At 28.7% G+C, this 16,670-nt stretch overlaps 3 protein-coding genes across 4 annotated transcripts; 1 reads left to right on the top strand and 2 right to left on the bottom strand.

Moving 5' to 3' along the window:
* Nucleotides 1–1,607: 1,607 nt before the first annotated feature.
* Nucleotides 1,608–4,208, bottom strand: LOC122520664 (multiple inositol polyphosphate phosphatase 1-like). Its single transcript, XM_043640856.1, has 8 exons — nucleotides 3,805–4,208; nucleotides 3,414–3,724; nucleotides 3,210–3,335; nucleotides 2,966–3,110; nucleotides 2,690–2,790; nucleotides 2,518–2,627; nucleotides 2,245–2,439; nucleotides 1,608–2,173 (listed from the first exon to the last, which is right to left on the bottom strand). Exons 1-8 carry the CDS (start codon nucleotides 3,977–3,979, stop codon nucleotides 1,993–1,995), a joined length of 1,344 nt encoding a protein of 447 aa, XP_043496791.1. The 5' UTR covers nucleotides 3,980–4,208; the 3' UTR covers nucleotides 1,608–1,992.
* A 118-nt stretch (nucleotides 4,209–4,326) lies between these two features.
* On the top strand, nucleotides 4,327–12,285 carry LOC122521393 (activating signal cointegrator 1 complex subunit 3). 2 transcript variants are annotated; one of them, XM_043642088.1, is made up of 12 exons: nucleotides 4,327–4,488; nucleotides 4,562–4,690; nucleotides 4,935–5,081; nucleotides 5,152–5,243; nucleotides 5,321–5,469; nucleotides 5,607–5,852; nucleotides 5,943–10,643; nucleotides 10,719–10,909; nucleotides 10,978–11,146; nucleotides 11,232–11,489; nucleotides 11,590–11,935; nucleotides 12,023–12,285. In XM_043642088.1, the coding sequence occupies exons 3-12, from the start codon at nucleotides 4,951–4,953 to the stop codon at nucleotides 12,109–12,111; spliced, it is 6,372 nt and encodes a 2,123-aa protein (XP_043498023.1). In that variant the 5' UTR covers nucleotides 4,327–4,488; nucleotides 4,562–4,690; nucleotides 4,935–4,950; the 3' UTR covers nucleotides 12,112–12,285. The 2 variants fall into 2 exon arrangements, with proteins under 2 accessions (XP_043498023.1, XP_043498024.1); XM_043642089.1 differs by lacking the exon at nucleotides 4,562–4,690.
* LOC122521401 (protein MEMO1) lies at nucleotides 12,250–16,581 on the bottom strand. The gene is made up of 8 exons (XM_043642106.1): nucleotides 16,298–16,581; nucleotides 15,412–15,493; nucleotides 15,270–15,338; nucleotides 15,063–15,175; nucleotides 14,524–14,635; nucleotides 14,220–14,439; nucleotides 14,026–14,130; nucleotides 12,250–13,915 (listed from the first exon to the last, which is right to left on the bottom strand). The coding sequence occupies exons 1-8, from the start codon at nucleotides 16,425–16,427 to the stop codon at nucleotides 13,778–13,780; spliced, it is 969 nt and encodes a 322-aa protein (XP_043498041.1). The 5' UTR covers nucleotides 16,428–16,581; the 3' UTR covers nucleotides 12,250–13,777.
* Between the last annotated feature and the right edge of the window lie 89 nt (nucleotides 16,582–16,670).

Here is a 16,670-nt window from a genome sequence, read left to right as displayed (position 1 = left end):
AACTAAGCCAGGCATCGAATTCGAATCGTCATCGATTTATTAGGAAACCAGGAAACGCCCTCGTGAACGTTCTTCGATGACGAACGAATAAATGAATGAATAAACGAACGATAGAATGAACATGGGTAGGACTAGGAAGAGAGAGAAAGAGAAAGTCAAAGAGAACAATGGCTCATTTCTCATGTTTAGTTCGTTTGACTCATTCTAAGCGATTTTCGTGAAACAACAAGATCAACGAGAATGTTCCTGAGTTCCATATTGATTAGTCTCAGTCTGTTCGGTGCATTAACACCTATGTAATATGCATTTTGAACTCCGTCACGCGAGATAAACGACTGCTCGTTCGAGTCGAAGGCATTTATGGTTGCCCTCAGATGCATCCAAGTGAATTTCCTTCCATGATATAAGCCAATGTCGTTTCTTCTTCTTGCGTAGAAATTTTTCAAATTGTTCCTCTGATATTTATTTAAGGATTAAAAGGGACAAAAAAATAGAAATATTATCGTTTCTTATCTTTTCTTTCTTTTTTCGTAAGATCATCTTTAAACAAATCTTAGGATCTTGCAAACTCGAAATGTTTGTTGCTATTATTATTATTATTATTATTATTATTATTATTATTATTATTATTATCAATGAAACTAAAGACTAATTAGCTGGATTAGAAATATTTTCTTTCGAGTTAAACATCTGCATTATTAATTAGATGTTTCCCCTTGGCACTTTAAATGCTCCATCATTTACGTCAAAGCATTCCGTGAATGCGGTTACCAACGTGGCTTCACCTACTACGAACTACCAAGGGAATTTAATTTTGCAAAATTAGGTCGTGCACGTATAATGTGTGGAAGTATTAAAATAATTCCTTCTTTTCTTTATCGTTTGAAACTGTTCACTTCTCAAAGAAATTCTTCTCATTAGATGACCCCTTCGATTTGTTTGATAATCTTACAAATTTTATAATATCTTTTCTAAACATTTTCAAGATCTATCTATAATCTTATTCTTTTCTGACATATATATAATATAAAAAGTAAATAAATAAAATATATATAAAAATAATAAAATACCTAATTCGTTTTATCTTCGCTAAGGTGCCGAAATTCTCGCCAGAAGAAAATGAAAGGATCACGTAAACCGTCTTATTATCACTCGGAACGTTAACTTCCTTCCCCTTGCTCTTCCTACTTTTCCGAGTCTATAGTTATACGATGACTAGGGTTTGAAATGCTTACCACCCTGAGAAACACATAGGCGTTCCTTCGAGCAAGCGTCGAATCCTAGCACGTACAAGGACATAAATCTGACAGTCGTAGGAATCTATGAACAAAAGTGGAGCCACTTACACGCGCGTAAAGTAAAATTTATGGTAGGTGTGGGAATATAAATGTGCAGCGTATCATAAATTCCGCTCGTCCAAGAACGAAGCGCACGCCTATGGTCCAACCAGAGTAAAACAGAGCAGAAGAGAAGAGAACAGAACAGCGCAGCGCAGTACAACAGGAATATACTAACGATATGGTTTGAGGCATCCACGAGGCGCCAGACCAGGCCTTGTCCTCTTGCCTTTCATTCTCGAGAGAGAAAGAGAGAGAGAAAAAGAGGAAGAGAGAGAAAAACGATTTATTTTATCGGCCACTACGTCTCGGACCCATGGGATCACCCGCAAATCACTGCTCCCTGTGTATACTTCCTATACCCTTATCAAACGCTTCCCTGCTTCCTAGGGTTTCTTTTTTATTATTATTATTTTTTTATTGTTTATTTTCCTCCTACTATTCATCGTAAAAGCGTGTAACCGACTCGAAGGTCAACCAAGGTTGAGAATTTCGAACGAGATATCGATTCAAATTTCATTTTATTCATATTATCCGAATTTCACTTTCTTGATTTTGTATGAAAGTGTATATAAGAATAAAGTTATCTTTCAAATTTTGATATGTTTTTAACTATGATGTCGTTGTGAATAAATTTGATAATCTTTCATGAAGTCTATGATGATTCATCGTTTTTAGGTAAATTACATATTGCATCAAATGAACATTCTTCTTCACGATTTAGATATAAATCTTTCATCTTTGACAATGGACATGGCATATTGTTAGGACAATTTGGTAAATATTTAATGCGTTCCTGATGCATAAAAAGAATGCTGGGTCCTTGTGATTCGCAACTAAAATAAATAAAAATTTTTAATAGCATATATATTTATAAATATATAAGAGGATAATGAATTATACTTACTTATATAAAACAAAAGCTATATTACTTGCAAAAGCATCAATATACGTAGTTTTCCAAGTTCTGTTATCTACATGTAACCAAAATGAATCATGCGTTAACGGAACTGTATTTTGTACTGCTCCTAATCGTGCTAATAATTTAAGGATAGTTCCAGAATGTGTAAAATAAATTGATGCTAATATCCCATCGTCTTCTCTAAAAATATTAATTTTTTCAATTAGAAAATATAATAAGACAATAGTACTAATATAATATTTTATATATAATTCTTACGAAAAAAATTTAAAGATATCTTTCAAAACTACACATGCTTGTTCATAGGTGATCTTGTATCCATATCCATCGATCCAATAATATTCTAAATCCTCTAAGTATTCAATAACCTTAAAATATTTAAATTTATATTAATATATGTGTTTTATTTTGTTTACTCTTTTATTTTTACCTTGAATTCATCCAAAGACAATAATTTGCACCAAGGAGAATCTGTATCCTTATACCATGCAGTCTCAAAGCCACACATGGTGTAAATCAAATGTACAATTTCTGAAACATCAAATTTATAATATATTTTTTATATAAATTATCAAACTATTCACAGTAAATATAAATAAACAATAAAAAAATTTTTAGTGCGCAAACATATGCAAGCATTTCAGAAAAGTGCAATTAAGCCGATACCTAACAATATTTCATCACACAATATCGATTAAATGCAAACCATGATTAACTGGATGGCCAATTCTTTTTGAAATACTTTTCAATGTATTCATGAACACTTCACTTCTCAAGAATTTTTCTTTCTCAATGATTGCAGATGTATTTTTATCAACTTCACTACGCCAGCGAGTACAAAGTTTATAGAACTAAAAAATGAAGTGAAATGTTTATATATATATATATATTCAATAAATAGATATATATACATATAAACATCTATATCATCATTTTATAATTAAAATTACCCTTAAAACAGGGTCTTTATGTTCTGCTTTAGGATACCAAACATTCTGACTGTTGAACCAGCCAAATAAACCAGCAGCAAAGTATTTAGCACTTTCTTCAGTTCTTTGTGTTGCAGTATATTTGAACTACAAATAAAATAATTGAAAGAATATTAAATGTAGCTTATAAAAATTACAAACATTTAAATTATACAATATGAATACCTTATAAGTTTTATTATCATATGTTTCTGGCATAATAGTAGGAAATCTAGATTGATATCTTTCTCCAAGATCGATCATTTCATTTTCTCCTTCCTCTGCAAGATTCATCGTATCGTTTTCTGTGAATCTCATTTTCCAATTAGCTAAGTTAATTATAATATCATGAGATAAATTAGTTTCATTCATTTTATAATTATTTAAAATAATTTCCTTTAATTTTAGTAAATCCTTTGTCATGTGAGATACATGTTTCTTTCCAGGATACCGTGTACCGTGTCTTAAGATCAGCCAAATCTTTTTTGGTACACATCCTGAAATAAATAGAAGACAAATTAAAACATAACAAACATATTATTAATAATTATTATTTAATCCAAATATAAGTACATACCTGGGTATTCGATAGGTTTATCGTTGTGAGAAGCTATAAATCTATAAGGTGTTTTTGTTCCTAACCTACACTTATAATTATCATCTTCTAAGAAACAATCATATGCAAAGCAAACAATATTAGTTATTAAAAATATAATAAAAACTATACGTAAATTAAATATCATTTTGTGCATATATATGTATTTATATTCCTTTTAAAAATTTGTCATAAAAAACAAATAAATAGATAAACACTCAAAACATAAGAATCCATTAGGAAAAATATCAATTATTATATTAATCATGAATTATGAAATCATTTTAATTTATGTTTAATAACAAATTTTGGACATTTAGATGACAGATTTTTATAAATTTACTGTTGGTGTCTCTGAATTGTGCACAATTTGTTAGGTTAAGTATAGATGTCTCTGATTGATCAAACTTTTATAAAAACTTGCCTTAGTGTCAACGAAATAATTAATTTTCTTTGAGTATAAAACTGTTAAATAAATATTATTATATAAATAAATAAAATTTATTTATGTGTTTTTTTTTCTCTAAAAATGTACATATAATTCAGTGCCATAAATATTATATTTTTATTCAAAAATCTTTATCAACCGAGAAGTGGGAGTCCCGGCGATTTTAATGGATGACGAATGAATTGAGCCTACAACATATTGTACAACGTTTCGTATTTGTAAGATTTAACCATATTTTTAATGACGTTGATAAAGTTTAATTTCTTTAAAAATGATATATTTATTCCATAGAATTATATTATTTCCTTTTAAATCGATTGACATCATATTTCAATTGTTATAAGCGTTTCATTTCTGTCGTGAACGTATCTGACATTATTATTTGCAATATTTTGAAGAATATCGACGAACAATTTTCAGGTAAAAAATTCAAATTCCTTATGTGTATAAAATATACCAAGATTGTTTTATTAAAATTTTGATATTTATATAGAATACATATCTTAAGTAATTTATTTAATATAATTTCACACAGATTTTGAGAGTAATTTCATTTTTTATAGTTTATTGTTTATTTCTTTTCTTATTTGATAGTTGAAAAACAAGTTATTTTTATATTTGATTAATTGATTCTTTTTTATAATTTACAATTTTTAATCTTCAGTATCAAAGAAATCAAGATGCCTGAATTACCACGCATTACTCGTACATTGCGAATGTACACTAATTTAGATCGTACAAAAAAATTATTAGAACTTGCTCCTAATGATTTAATCAAAAAACGAGAGGAGCAAACGAACAAATTGAAAAGGTAAATTACATTATTTTTAATTTCTTCGCTATGATTAGTATACATATTTTTTATGCTTCTATGATTATAGCGGTTCAAGTTGGTTTGAATTATGTAAAACTGCACCAGAAGAAATTTTACCTTCGCTTAATAAATTACATGATATTGCTACCAAGATTTTCCGTAAGTAATAAAATGTAATAAGGTAAATAATAAATTAAACTTAAATACATTCTTCTAATCGTTTCCTCTTTTTGTAGATGGTCATTCGGCTGAAGTTATTAATGAATTTTCCATGTTTACTCTGCGTTTATTAATAGATTCAGAAAGTATATCTCAAAAACAATTGGAACTTTTACGTCACATGGCTGGTAATTTATCGAAACAAGATATGAATAAAATTATGCAGGTATTATTCTTTATAAGTGTATATATATATATATATATACATATATATTATTGGTTTTATGTTAACTTTTATTTTTATATATTTCATATTATTGAATAACATATGACAATATAAATAATTTATTTATTTATCATTAGATAATTGAAGATATCCGTGATAAATTGGACACAGATGCAATTGAACGTTTAATTAAATTATCTGAGACAACTTCGAATTCTAATAATTCTGAAACTAATTTTTTTGGGTCAAAATTTTGTTACAATTCAGCTAAAGTACTTTGGCCCGATACCGGTATGCTTCGCAATATGGCAAATTTAGGACAACATACTAATTCATTTACTATGGCTTATGAAACTAAAGTTCCTCCATCGATCAAAGATGAGGTACTTTTAATATCTTATGTGTGTGTGTGTATGTGCAAATTAAATATGAAATTAAATTTGAAACATTTATATTTTTAATTATTGTTCCAGTATTCATTACAGTTCAACAAGTCAGTATTTGTAAAAGGCTTAAGAAATTCTTATGAAAAGTATTCAACGGAAATGTCTTTTGACAATTTTGGAACCGTAATAGTATCAAAATTGATCAATTCTGAAAATATTGAAAATGAATTGTTTGACTTATTAGGCTATGAACACATTGAATTTATACAATATATTATTGCGCATAAAAAAGCTATCATAAACGCTTATGGTTCTCAAAAAGTACCAAAACTACCAACTCCGCAAGGACCAGTGATTAGTGGACAAGTGACGGTACAATCTGAAGAAGAGAAACAATTATTGAAGCAAGTCCGTAAAGAAGAAAAGAAATTTAATAAAATTACGAGTAAAAGAGATGGAAAAACTGAAGATGAAGAAATAATTGATCCACTTGAATTACGTTTAAAAAGAAAAGAAGCATTAACAGCAATGTGTACTCCAATTTTCCCAAAAAGAAATTTAGTTTCTGAAAGATATAGAGAGAAATTTCCATTCGTCTTTGATTCCAAAGCGACTACTGAAAATTGCCCAGGCTTAATTTCAGGACATAAAGTTATGTTACCAGAAAATGTTAAGATAAATAATACTAATTTATGGGAAGAAGTTCATATACCTATTCCAGATTTACAAGACATTAATGTTCCAAATGAACCTGTTATGGTATCTTCTTTGGACGAAATTGGACAAATTGCCTTTAACGGTATAACATCATTAAATCGAATACAAAGTATAGTATTTAATTCTGCATACAATACTAATGAAAATTTATTGATTTGTGCTCCCACTGGAGCAGGTAAAACTAATGTTGCCATGCTAACTATAATTCATGAAATAAAGCAACATATGACACAAGATACTACGACAAATCAATTTAAGATTATTTATATAGCACCAATGAAAGCATTAGCAGCAGAAATGACTGCTAATTTTAGCAAAAGATTAAATCGTCTTGGTATATCTGTACGTGAATTAACTGGTGATATGCAATTAACAAAACTAGAAATTCAACAAACTCATATGATAGTGACAACTCCTGAAAAATGGGATATTGTAACAAGAAAAGGTACAGGAGATATTGCTCTTACAAGTATTGTGAAACTACTAATTATAGATGAGGTACATTTACTGCACGGTGATAGAGGTCCTGTTGTTGAAGCAATAGTTGCTAGAACGTTGAGACAAGTAGAGACATCACAAAGTATGATCCGTATAGTTGGGCTTTCAGCAACATTACCAAATTATGTAGATGTTGCAAGATTTTTAAGAGTAAATCCTTACAAAGGTTTGTTTTATTTTGACTATCGATTTCGTCCTGTTCCATTAAGTCAAACATTCATTGGAGTTAAAGCACAGAAACCAATGGTACAAATAGGACACATGGATGAAGTATGTTATAATAAAGTTATCGAAATGGTCCGCGAAGGACATCAAGTTATGGTCTTTGTACATGCTCGCAATGCAACAGTTAGAACGGCCAATGTGATTAGAGACTTAGCAATAAAAAACGAAACGCAAAAATTATTTTTATCAGATGCACAAGAAAAAATTGCTGGTAGAGCATTCAGTAAATCACGAAATAAATATCTTCCTGATTTGTTTAGCTGTGGCTTGTCAGTTCATCATGCGGGTATGTTACGTTCGGATAGAAATCTTGTTGAAAAATATTTTTCTGAAGGTTTGATAAAAGTATTGGTTTGTACATCTACTCTTGCTTGGGGTGTAAATTTACCTGCACATGCTGTCATTATTAGAGGAACAGAAATATATGATTCTAAACATGGTACATATATTGATTTAAGTATACTTGATGTTTTGCAAATTTTCGGTCGTGCTGGTAGACCACAATTCGATACATCTGGTCACGCAATCATAATTACAACTCATAATAAATTGTCACATTATTTGTCACTTCTAACTAATCAGATACCTATTGAAAGTAGTTTCATAACTTACCTAGCAGATAATTTAAATGCAGAAATTGCATTAGGTACAATATCAAATGTAGAGGAAGCAGTCGAATGGTTAAGTTACACGTATCTTTTTGTACGAATGAAGTTAAATTATTTACAATATGGTATACCATATGCAACTATTGCAGACGATCCAAATTTGGAACAAAAACGAAAAACATTAATTGATGCGGCAGCAAAAGCACTGGATAAAGCTAAAATGATTCGATATAATATACGTACTGGTGATGTTAACACTACAGACTTAGGGCGTATTGCTAGTCATTATTATCTTAAATATGATACAGTTGAGATTTTTAATGAATTGTCAGAGAATTTCATGAGCGAAGCAGATATACTTGCAATGATATCACGTTCACAAGAATTTGAACAACTTAAAGTAAGGGATGATGAAATTGAAGAATTAGAACGTTTGTGTCAAGAAAACTGTGAGGTTGTACCGAAAGGTGGACCAGAAAATATTTATGGCAAAGTAAATATTTTAATACAAACTTATTTGTCAAGAGGATGGGTTGATTCATTCTCTTTGACATCAGATTTAGCATATATCACACAAAACGCTGTACGCATATGCAGAGCATTGTTTGAAATTATGTTAAGACAAAATAATGCAATAATGGCAACTCGTTTATTGTTGATGGCAAAAATGCTTGAACTGCAACAATGGGATTATATGAGTCCTCTACGTCAATTTTCTTGTCTATCGGCAGAAATTATTAAAAAAATAGAAGATCGCGGTATCACAGTAGATAAATTAATAGAAATGGATGTTAAAGAAATTGGAATCATTTTGCATAATCAGAAAACAGCTGCATTGGTAAAGAAATGCTGCAGTGAATTGCCCTCTTTAAAAATGGAATCTATCTTACAACCTATTACACGTACTGTTTTAAGAATACGCTTACAAATCACTCCACAATTTCGGTGGAATGATGCAGTTCATGGTAAAAATTCTGAAGCATTTTGGATATGGATTGAAGACCCTGACAATAATCTTATATATCATCACGAATATTTTATTTTAACCAAAAAAATGGTTTATAAAAATCTTGAACAAGAAATTGTAATGACTATACCATTATGTGAACCATTGCCTAATCAATATTTAGTAAAAGCAATAAGTGATCATTGGCTCGGAGTGGAGAATATGTTATCTGTAACATTCCGTGATTTAATTTTACCAGATATTCATCCGCCGCATACTGTGTTATTAGAATTACAACCATTACCTGTGACAGCACTAAAAGACTCATCATTTGAAAGATTATATAGATTCTCTCACTTCAATCCAATTCAAACACAAATCTTTCATTGTCTTTATCATACGGATAACAATGTTCTTCTAGGAGCTCCAACAGGTTCTGGTAAAACAATAGCTGCAGAAATAGCTATGTTTAGAGTATTTAAACAATATCCCGATCAAAAAGTTGTATATATTGCACCATTGAAAGCTTTGGTTCGAGAGAGAATGCATGATTGGAAAGTAAGACTTGAAGAAAAATTGGGGAAAAAAGTAGTTGAATTAACAGGAGATGTAACACCTGATATCAAAATTATTGCTAATGCTAGCATCATAATTACTACTCCCGAAAAATGGGATGGAATTAGTAGAAGTTGGCAAACAAGAAATTATGTTCAAAAAGTAGGACTGATAGTTATAGATGAAATTCATTTACTAGGAGAAGATCGTGGACCAGTACTAGAAGTAATTGTTTCTAGAACAAATTTTATTTCCTCTCATACTTCAAGAAAATTAAGAATCGTTGGTCTTTCCACAGCATTGGCCAATGCAATTGATTTGGCTAATTGGCTAGGGATAAAAGAAATGGGTCTTTATAATTTTCGTTCGTCTGTTAGGCCTGTACCATTAGAGGTTCACATCAGTGGATTTCCAGGCAAACATTATTGTCCACGTATGGCAACAATGAATAGACCAACTTTTCAAGCAATAAGACAACATGCACCTACTAGTCCGTCACTTGTTTTTGTATCTTCGCGCAGACAAACACGTTTGACTGCATTAGATTTGATTGCTTATCTTGCAGCAGAAGATAATCCTAAACAATGGTTGCATATGCCCGAGGAAGAGATGGATAATATTTTAGAAAATATTAAAGATTCGAATTTAAAGCTTACTCTTGCTTTTGGAATTGGTCTTCATCATGCTGGATTACACGATAAGGATAAACAAACGGTTGAAGAATTATTTGTTAATAATAAAATACAAGTATTAATTACGACAGCGACATTGGCTTGGGGTGTAAACTTTCCTGCACATTTGGTTGTGATAAAGGGAACAGAATATTATGATGGTAAAACGAAACGTTACGTGGATATGCCAATAACGGATGTATTACAAATGATGGGAAGAGCTGGAAGACCACAATTTGATGATTCGGGTGTAGCTGTTGTTCTTGTACACGACTTAAAGAAAAATTTTTATAAAAAATTTTTATATGAACCATTCCCCGTTGAGTCAAGTTTGTTAGCGGTATTGCCAGATCATATAAATGCTGAAATTGTAGCTGGTACGATAAAAAATAAGCAAGAATTCTTAGATTATTTAACGTGGACATATTTCTTTAGAAGATTAATGAAAAATCCAAAATATTATAATTTGGATACTTTAGAACCTCTTTCAATCAATCAATACTTGTCATCTTTAGTGGACACCACATTGAAAGTATTATTGAATTCACGTTGCATAGATTACAGCGAAGTAAGTGTTCATGTTTATATTATCTTACATCACATTTTCACATTATTTCAATATTTGATTATTATTTGATTATAGGCAGATAACATACTGTTTCCTCTTTCAACTGGCAAAATAGCATCCTTTTATTATTTATCTCATCTTACTATGTTAATGTTCGAGCAAACATTAGTAGAAGATCTTCCATTATATGAATATTTGAAAATCTTATGTAATTCATGTGAATATAATGAACTTCCTGTTAGGCACAATGAAGATTTAATGAATGAGTAAGTATAAATGTAATATCATATATATTTTTTTTCACATGATACAACTAATCAAATTTATTTAACAGAGATTTGGCAAAAATGTGTCGCTATCAAGTTGATCAATATACATACGATTCACCAAATACAAAAGCTTATCTTCTACTGCAAGCACACTTTTCAAGGCTTCCACTTCCATGTACAGATTATAATACTGATTTAAAATCAGTCCTTGATCAAGCTATTAGGATAATTCAAGTACGTATTGGAACAAATAAAACAAAATTCTTATATACATAAACAATATTTGTTAATTATTTATATTACACATTGGAATTTTCAGGCAATGATAGATATTGTGGCAGAGAAGGGCTGGTTAGCAAGCACGCTTAGAATAATGCAATTATTACAAATGGTTATACAAGCAAGATGGATCGATGAACCTGCAGTTATTACCTTACCTCATATAAATAAGGAACATTTACCTTTATTTTCTTCTTTGCCAGCACCTCTTCCAGTATTATGTGCTACTACTATTAATAATTATAATCGACTTGCTAAAGCTTTAAATAAAGAATTTCACGAGGAACAGATACATCAGGTATATAAATTTATATTATTATTTATGTATTATATTATATATTTTTTTCTCCTGTTCTATTTACAAGCATTTATCTTACTTAAAATATTTGTTTTGTTAGATACATCAAGTTATTAAACAAATGCCAATGTTGTGTATTGATCTAACGTTACATGGGAATTGGGAAGACTGTAATGAGAAAAAGATACCACTACAGACGAATTATAATCAAGTTATTGATCTTCGTGAAAATGAAGAATATACATTAGTCATTAAAATGAAAAGAAAAAATCACTCTAATACATTAAAAGCACATTGTCCTATGTTTCAAAAAGGGAAAGATGAAGGATGGTTTTTAGTGTTAGGTGATATTTCAAAACGAGAATTATGGGCCTTGAGAAGAGTCAATGGTATTAATGATCATCATAGAATTTATCAATTACAATTCACAGCACCTCGTAATATAGGTAAATTTTCATTTTATTATCTGATTCATTAATATGTGTTTATCCTGACATAATTATTTAATAATTACTTTAATATTAATGTTTTAGGGTCAATGAAATTAACATTTTATTTAATTTCTGATTGTTATATTGGCTTGGACCAACAGTATGATATACAAGTAAATATAATACCTTAAAAATAAAATTTTAATATGTATGTGTGTAGAGAAAGTATTAGATTTATTAAAAGATGGTAAATTTATTTCATATAATATTTTGTGTATATATTGTACAGCGATGTAACATATTAGGTATCTATGAACACAAAAAATATATTTTTCTTTACTTAATTTTATTAGACAGCTATGAAACAAGATGTGTGGATTATTCCAGATTCTTCATACAAATATAAACATTATTATTCTTAGTATATAAAGATAGAAAAAGCAACATGTACAGGATCACTTTTACAATTCCATAGATATATCCCTATGGAAGTCTTACAGATAACGAGTTATTTGTTTGTTTGTTGTTTTTTATTCGTTATTATGTTCTATTTTATTATTTTAAGCAGAGTTTTGTGAGTTAACGTACTAAATAGCAATATTAAAAAAGAAAAAAAAACATAACATTTTTCATTTTTATAATTATACAAAGAAATTTGTAAGAGTATAAAAAATAAACCTATATAAATGAATATTTAAAAACTATATATGTTACAAAACACTGCTTTTATGTCGACCTCGTTTCCTTCTTAATAATATATATTATATAACGAATAATAAAGTATAAGAATTATTCCATTTGTGTAATCATATTAGCTTAAATAATAAAATATGGGATAGGAAGGATATGAGATCATTCCATTGCTTTGTTTTGAAAAAACTATATAACATGTATTAAGTTTTGTGGGAGTTCATTAATACCAGTTCTTTTCATATAATAATATATGAATTAACACAGAATATGCAGTTTTACTAATGACATAGAAGAGATATATTTTTCTACTTTTCTTCTGTTTTTTTTTTTCCATCATCAATAAATAAATACAATTTTGACTAGCCTGAACATTTTTGTTATTCAGTTATTTTTAAGACACTGAAAATGACTAGATATTTATTCTTTAAGGTTTATTTTATCTCTTATCAAAATTTTTATTCGATATCTACGTAATTATAGATTTGTATTTCAGTTTCTTTCTTTTTTATTTTATTTTGCTAGATAAAAAAGAAAGATATTTTCTAGTTATTTTATAGAAGCACACTAAAAAAATATTTTACCCGTATATAATATTTGGACATCTGGTTTGAAATAGTTAAATATTGAAGGCATGAAGTGAAAGATTTTTTGTTCTCTCTTCATTGTCAGTAGTTATACTTACTCTCCATGTATATATACATATATAAATTATGTGTTATATATAATTATATAATTAACTACACGTGGCTGTATTTCCAACCAAAGCAAAGAAATACTTAAGCTCCTTCCTTTATTGCAATAATTATGGAAGTACTGAATACGATTTGTAAGTATTAAAAGAAAATGCACTTATACAAAAAACATTTTGACATTGTTAATAGTATACATTCATTTGCGTTGTAACAATCAAATATTTTCTTTTGCACACAGGGTAACTCTTTCATATTTGTGATTAATAGTATCAGCCATAGTAATTTTTTTTTGTTTCTTTTTTTTTTCTTTTCTTTTCTTTTTTTCTGTTTTTTTTTGGTAGTATCTTATTTTATAGTTCATATAGTCGGACTTTTTACAATATGACTGATAGCATTATTAAATTTAGTTACCACATTCATCAAATGTCTTTATTCTCAGATGTTATTGATCATAAGAGAATAATCTATAACATCACTCAAGAACTAAGGAAGCACTTGCATAACTAACTGAGCTATCATTCATGTTATTGCACTGACTACTTTGAGCATATTTCAAAAATTTTAAATTCATTTTTTGACCATTAGTATTTCCTTTTAAACTGTGTATTGCCTGAAATTGAGATATTATGTTAATAACTATTATTAAAAATAATTGAATGTTTACAAAATGATAAGAAAGAATTAAACGTTCTTAAAAATAAAAATTAGATTTAATATTACCTGTAGCAAAACACCAATTGGGTGACGGCCGCATATAGTATTGCCATATTTTTTAAGATAATCCGTAAACACTGTAGGGTTCAATGTTTCTATTATATCCATGCCCTAATAATATGCAGAGAATGAAAAAATATTATTTAAGATTAGAAGATGTTTAATAATATTTAGTTTTTATACGCAACATTAATACCTACCATCTTATCAAGATTTTGGATAGATCTATGAATCGGACCACATGATCTATCATAGTATGTATATCGAAATCTTTGTCCCCAATGACAAAAGTCTGAGGAAACAACGAACAATGTTTGAGGATCAGCTAAGTAAGGTGCTAATAATCTTCCATAAAGAGCTTCTCTTTCTGGTGTTAAAGATCCCACTAAAATGGGGATTATAGTAAATGAATCTTTAAATCTGTAACAATAAAAAATTATATTTTAAAATATATATAATAATATAAAAAATATTATAAAATAGACCATCTTTAATTATACATACCCTTCCATAACTTTAGCTAAAAATGGTAATTGCATTTCAATACTGTGTTCCTCTTCATCTGTGTTCAAATCCATCCATTCGAAATGTCCTGTCTCTTCAAGTTCTCTCCGCACTGTTATAAGCATAATGTAAAGAATAAAAATCGGTAAGAACGTTTTAATTTTATAAACATCTTCTAATAGTTAACCCTTTCACTATGAAAGCATATATATATATGCCCTTGGAAGGTGGATGCTTACATACAAAAAATGTATATATATAGCATATACTATGTTATACTTTGTATATAAGATATTATTATTATTATTAATTGAGTATTTTCTTTTTATTTAATAACATTTTTTAATAAAATTCAGTTACATTATAACAAATTTTATTGTAAAATTTAAGGAACAAAAAACGCAATGGTATGCTATAGCATCCTGTATGTGCCAACTAGTCAGTAACGTACTCCATCCACAGTGATCATATTTTGTTATAAACCATAGCAAAAGGGTTAATAGTTAGCAGTTGTAATACATTTTTAAAATTATGTATACCTTGTTGATCAATATGTAAATCATATAACGGTGTTCGATATATGGAAGCAGTAGACAGGGCACATCCTGGCAATCTCACATAATGAGAAGGGCCTATAATAAATATCTTGCGGCTGCATAAAAATATATTACTCATTTTATATACGTATCTTGTAATTTGATGACTTTTATTAATAATTATATTTATAGTCAATAGATTAAACTTACACAACTACAGGACTAATTTGACGATATGCAAAACCAGCACATCCTCCGCAATAGCTATAGCCTGCATGTCTGAAAAAATCCATTTGATGTTAAAGATAAACGAATGAAAATACTAATGATATAATATTCTATAGTTACTAACGGGGCAATGATTGCCCTAGCAGGTCCATGAGATAGGTCTGCTGCACCCAGCCAACCTTCTAGTTGCTTATTCAATTCTGAACCTACAGCATATATCGCTAATTCAGATTTTGGGATTATCTTTTAGGACTTTTTCTTTTTCAGAAATATATAAATGTTTGTGTATGCATAATATTCTTTCCATATAATTTTATAATTATATAGATTGTGTAGCATTTTATCTTTTTTCTCCTGGATGTTAGAGTTTCGTAACGTTTCAAACGATTGATTATAATCCTTGAACCTGCATTAGTGCATCAAAATGATTATATCACTATTTAATAATTCTTTCATTTATCAAATAAATCTAAACTCTATAAAAAAACAATGTTTATATTTACTTAACTTTATATTTATGATATATATTTTATATATGATCGAGCTTAGGATACAACTTTGATCAATCATTCATCGGTTAACTTAACATTTAATTCAAATTTTTTTTCTCTTAAGAATATATCAAACAATTACATGTTATACGATAAGAAATATTTCAAAAAAGAATATTGCAATTTTTTTGGAACATTGAGGTAAACTGAATATTGCCTAGAATATCTATCTTATAAAAATGTCCATTCTATTGACAAAACTACTACTATTCACTAACAATTCTGTTTTAGTATTTATAATTCATGATTCATATATTCCTGTGCTATAAAAATTTCAACATATTTTAATAACATATTTTTAATAAAGTATTATTTTCAAAATTGAATATAGCATTACTCTTCGCAGAATAATAAAATTGACATGACATAAAAATAGAAAGCAATGAATATTTTTCTTATTTTGTCATCAATACAAATATTATTTATATTATAAAAGGAATAATTTTAAATGTCACTTACCAGAATCTGAGTACCAACTACCAGCATGAGTTGCTCTTCTAATTAATGCCATATCTATATTTGGCTTGAACAACCTCTCACGTCGTGTGATATCGATTCTGTTTTCAATAACTCTTAAGAATTCTTTCATAAATATAATATAAATATAATTTAATAATTTATATAACTATACTCGCGTGAAAAATGTTTATAAAACTATCACTAAAGTACGGTTCAGTTTTGTTCATAGATTATATAAAGACGGCATTGAAGTACATTAAAAGAGAAACAATACATTTCAGTCTAAATTTATGCTGGTCAAAGAACCATCTAGTAGTCAATTTTGAAACTGTCTTCATTCATATACATATATATATACTCTATTGTTTTATAT

This window comes from Polistes fuscatus, unplaced genomic scaffold, assembly GCF_010416935.1.
Source record: "Polistes fuscatus isolate 324 unplaced genomic scaffold, CU_Pfus_HIC Scaffold4, whole genome shotgun sequence".
NCBI classification, from domain to species: Eukaryota; Metazoa; Arthropoda; class Insecta; order Hymenoptera; family Vespidae; genus Polistes; species Polistes fuscatus.
The sequence above is the reverse complement of the archived record's forward strand: the minus strand, read 5'-3'. Positions and strand labels throughout refer to the sequence as shown.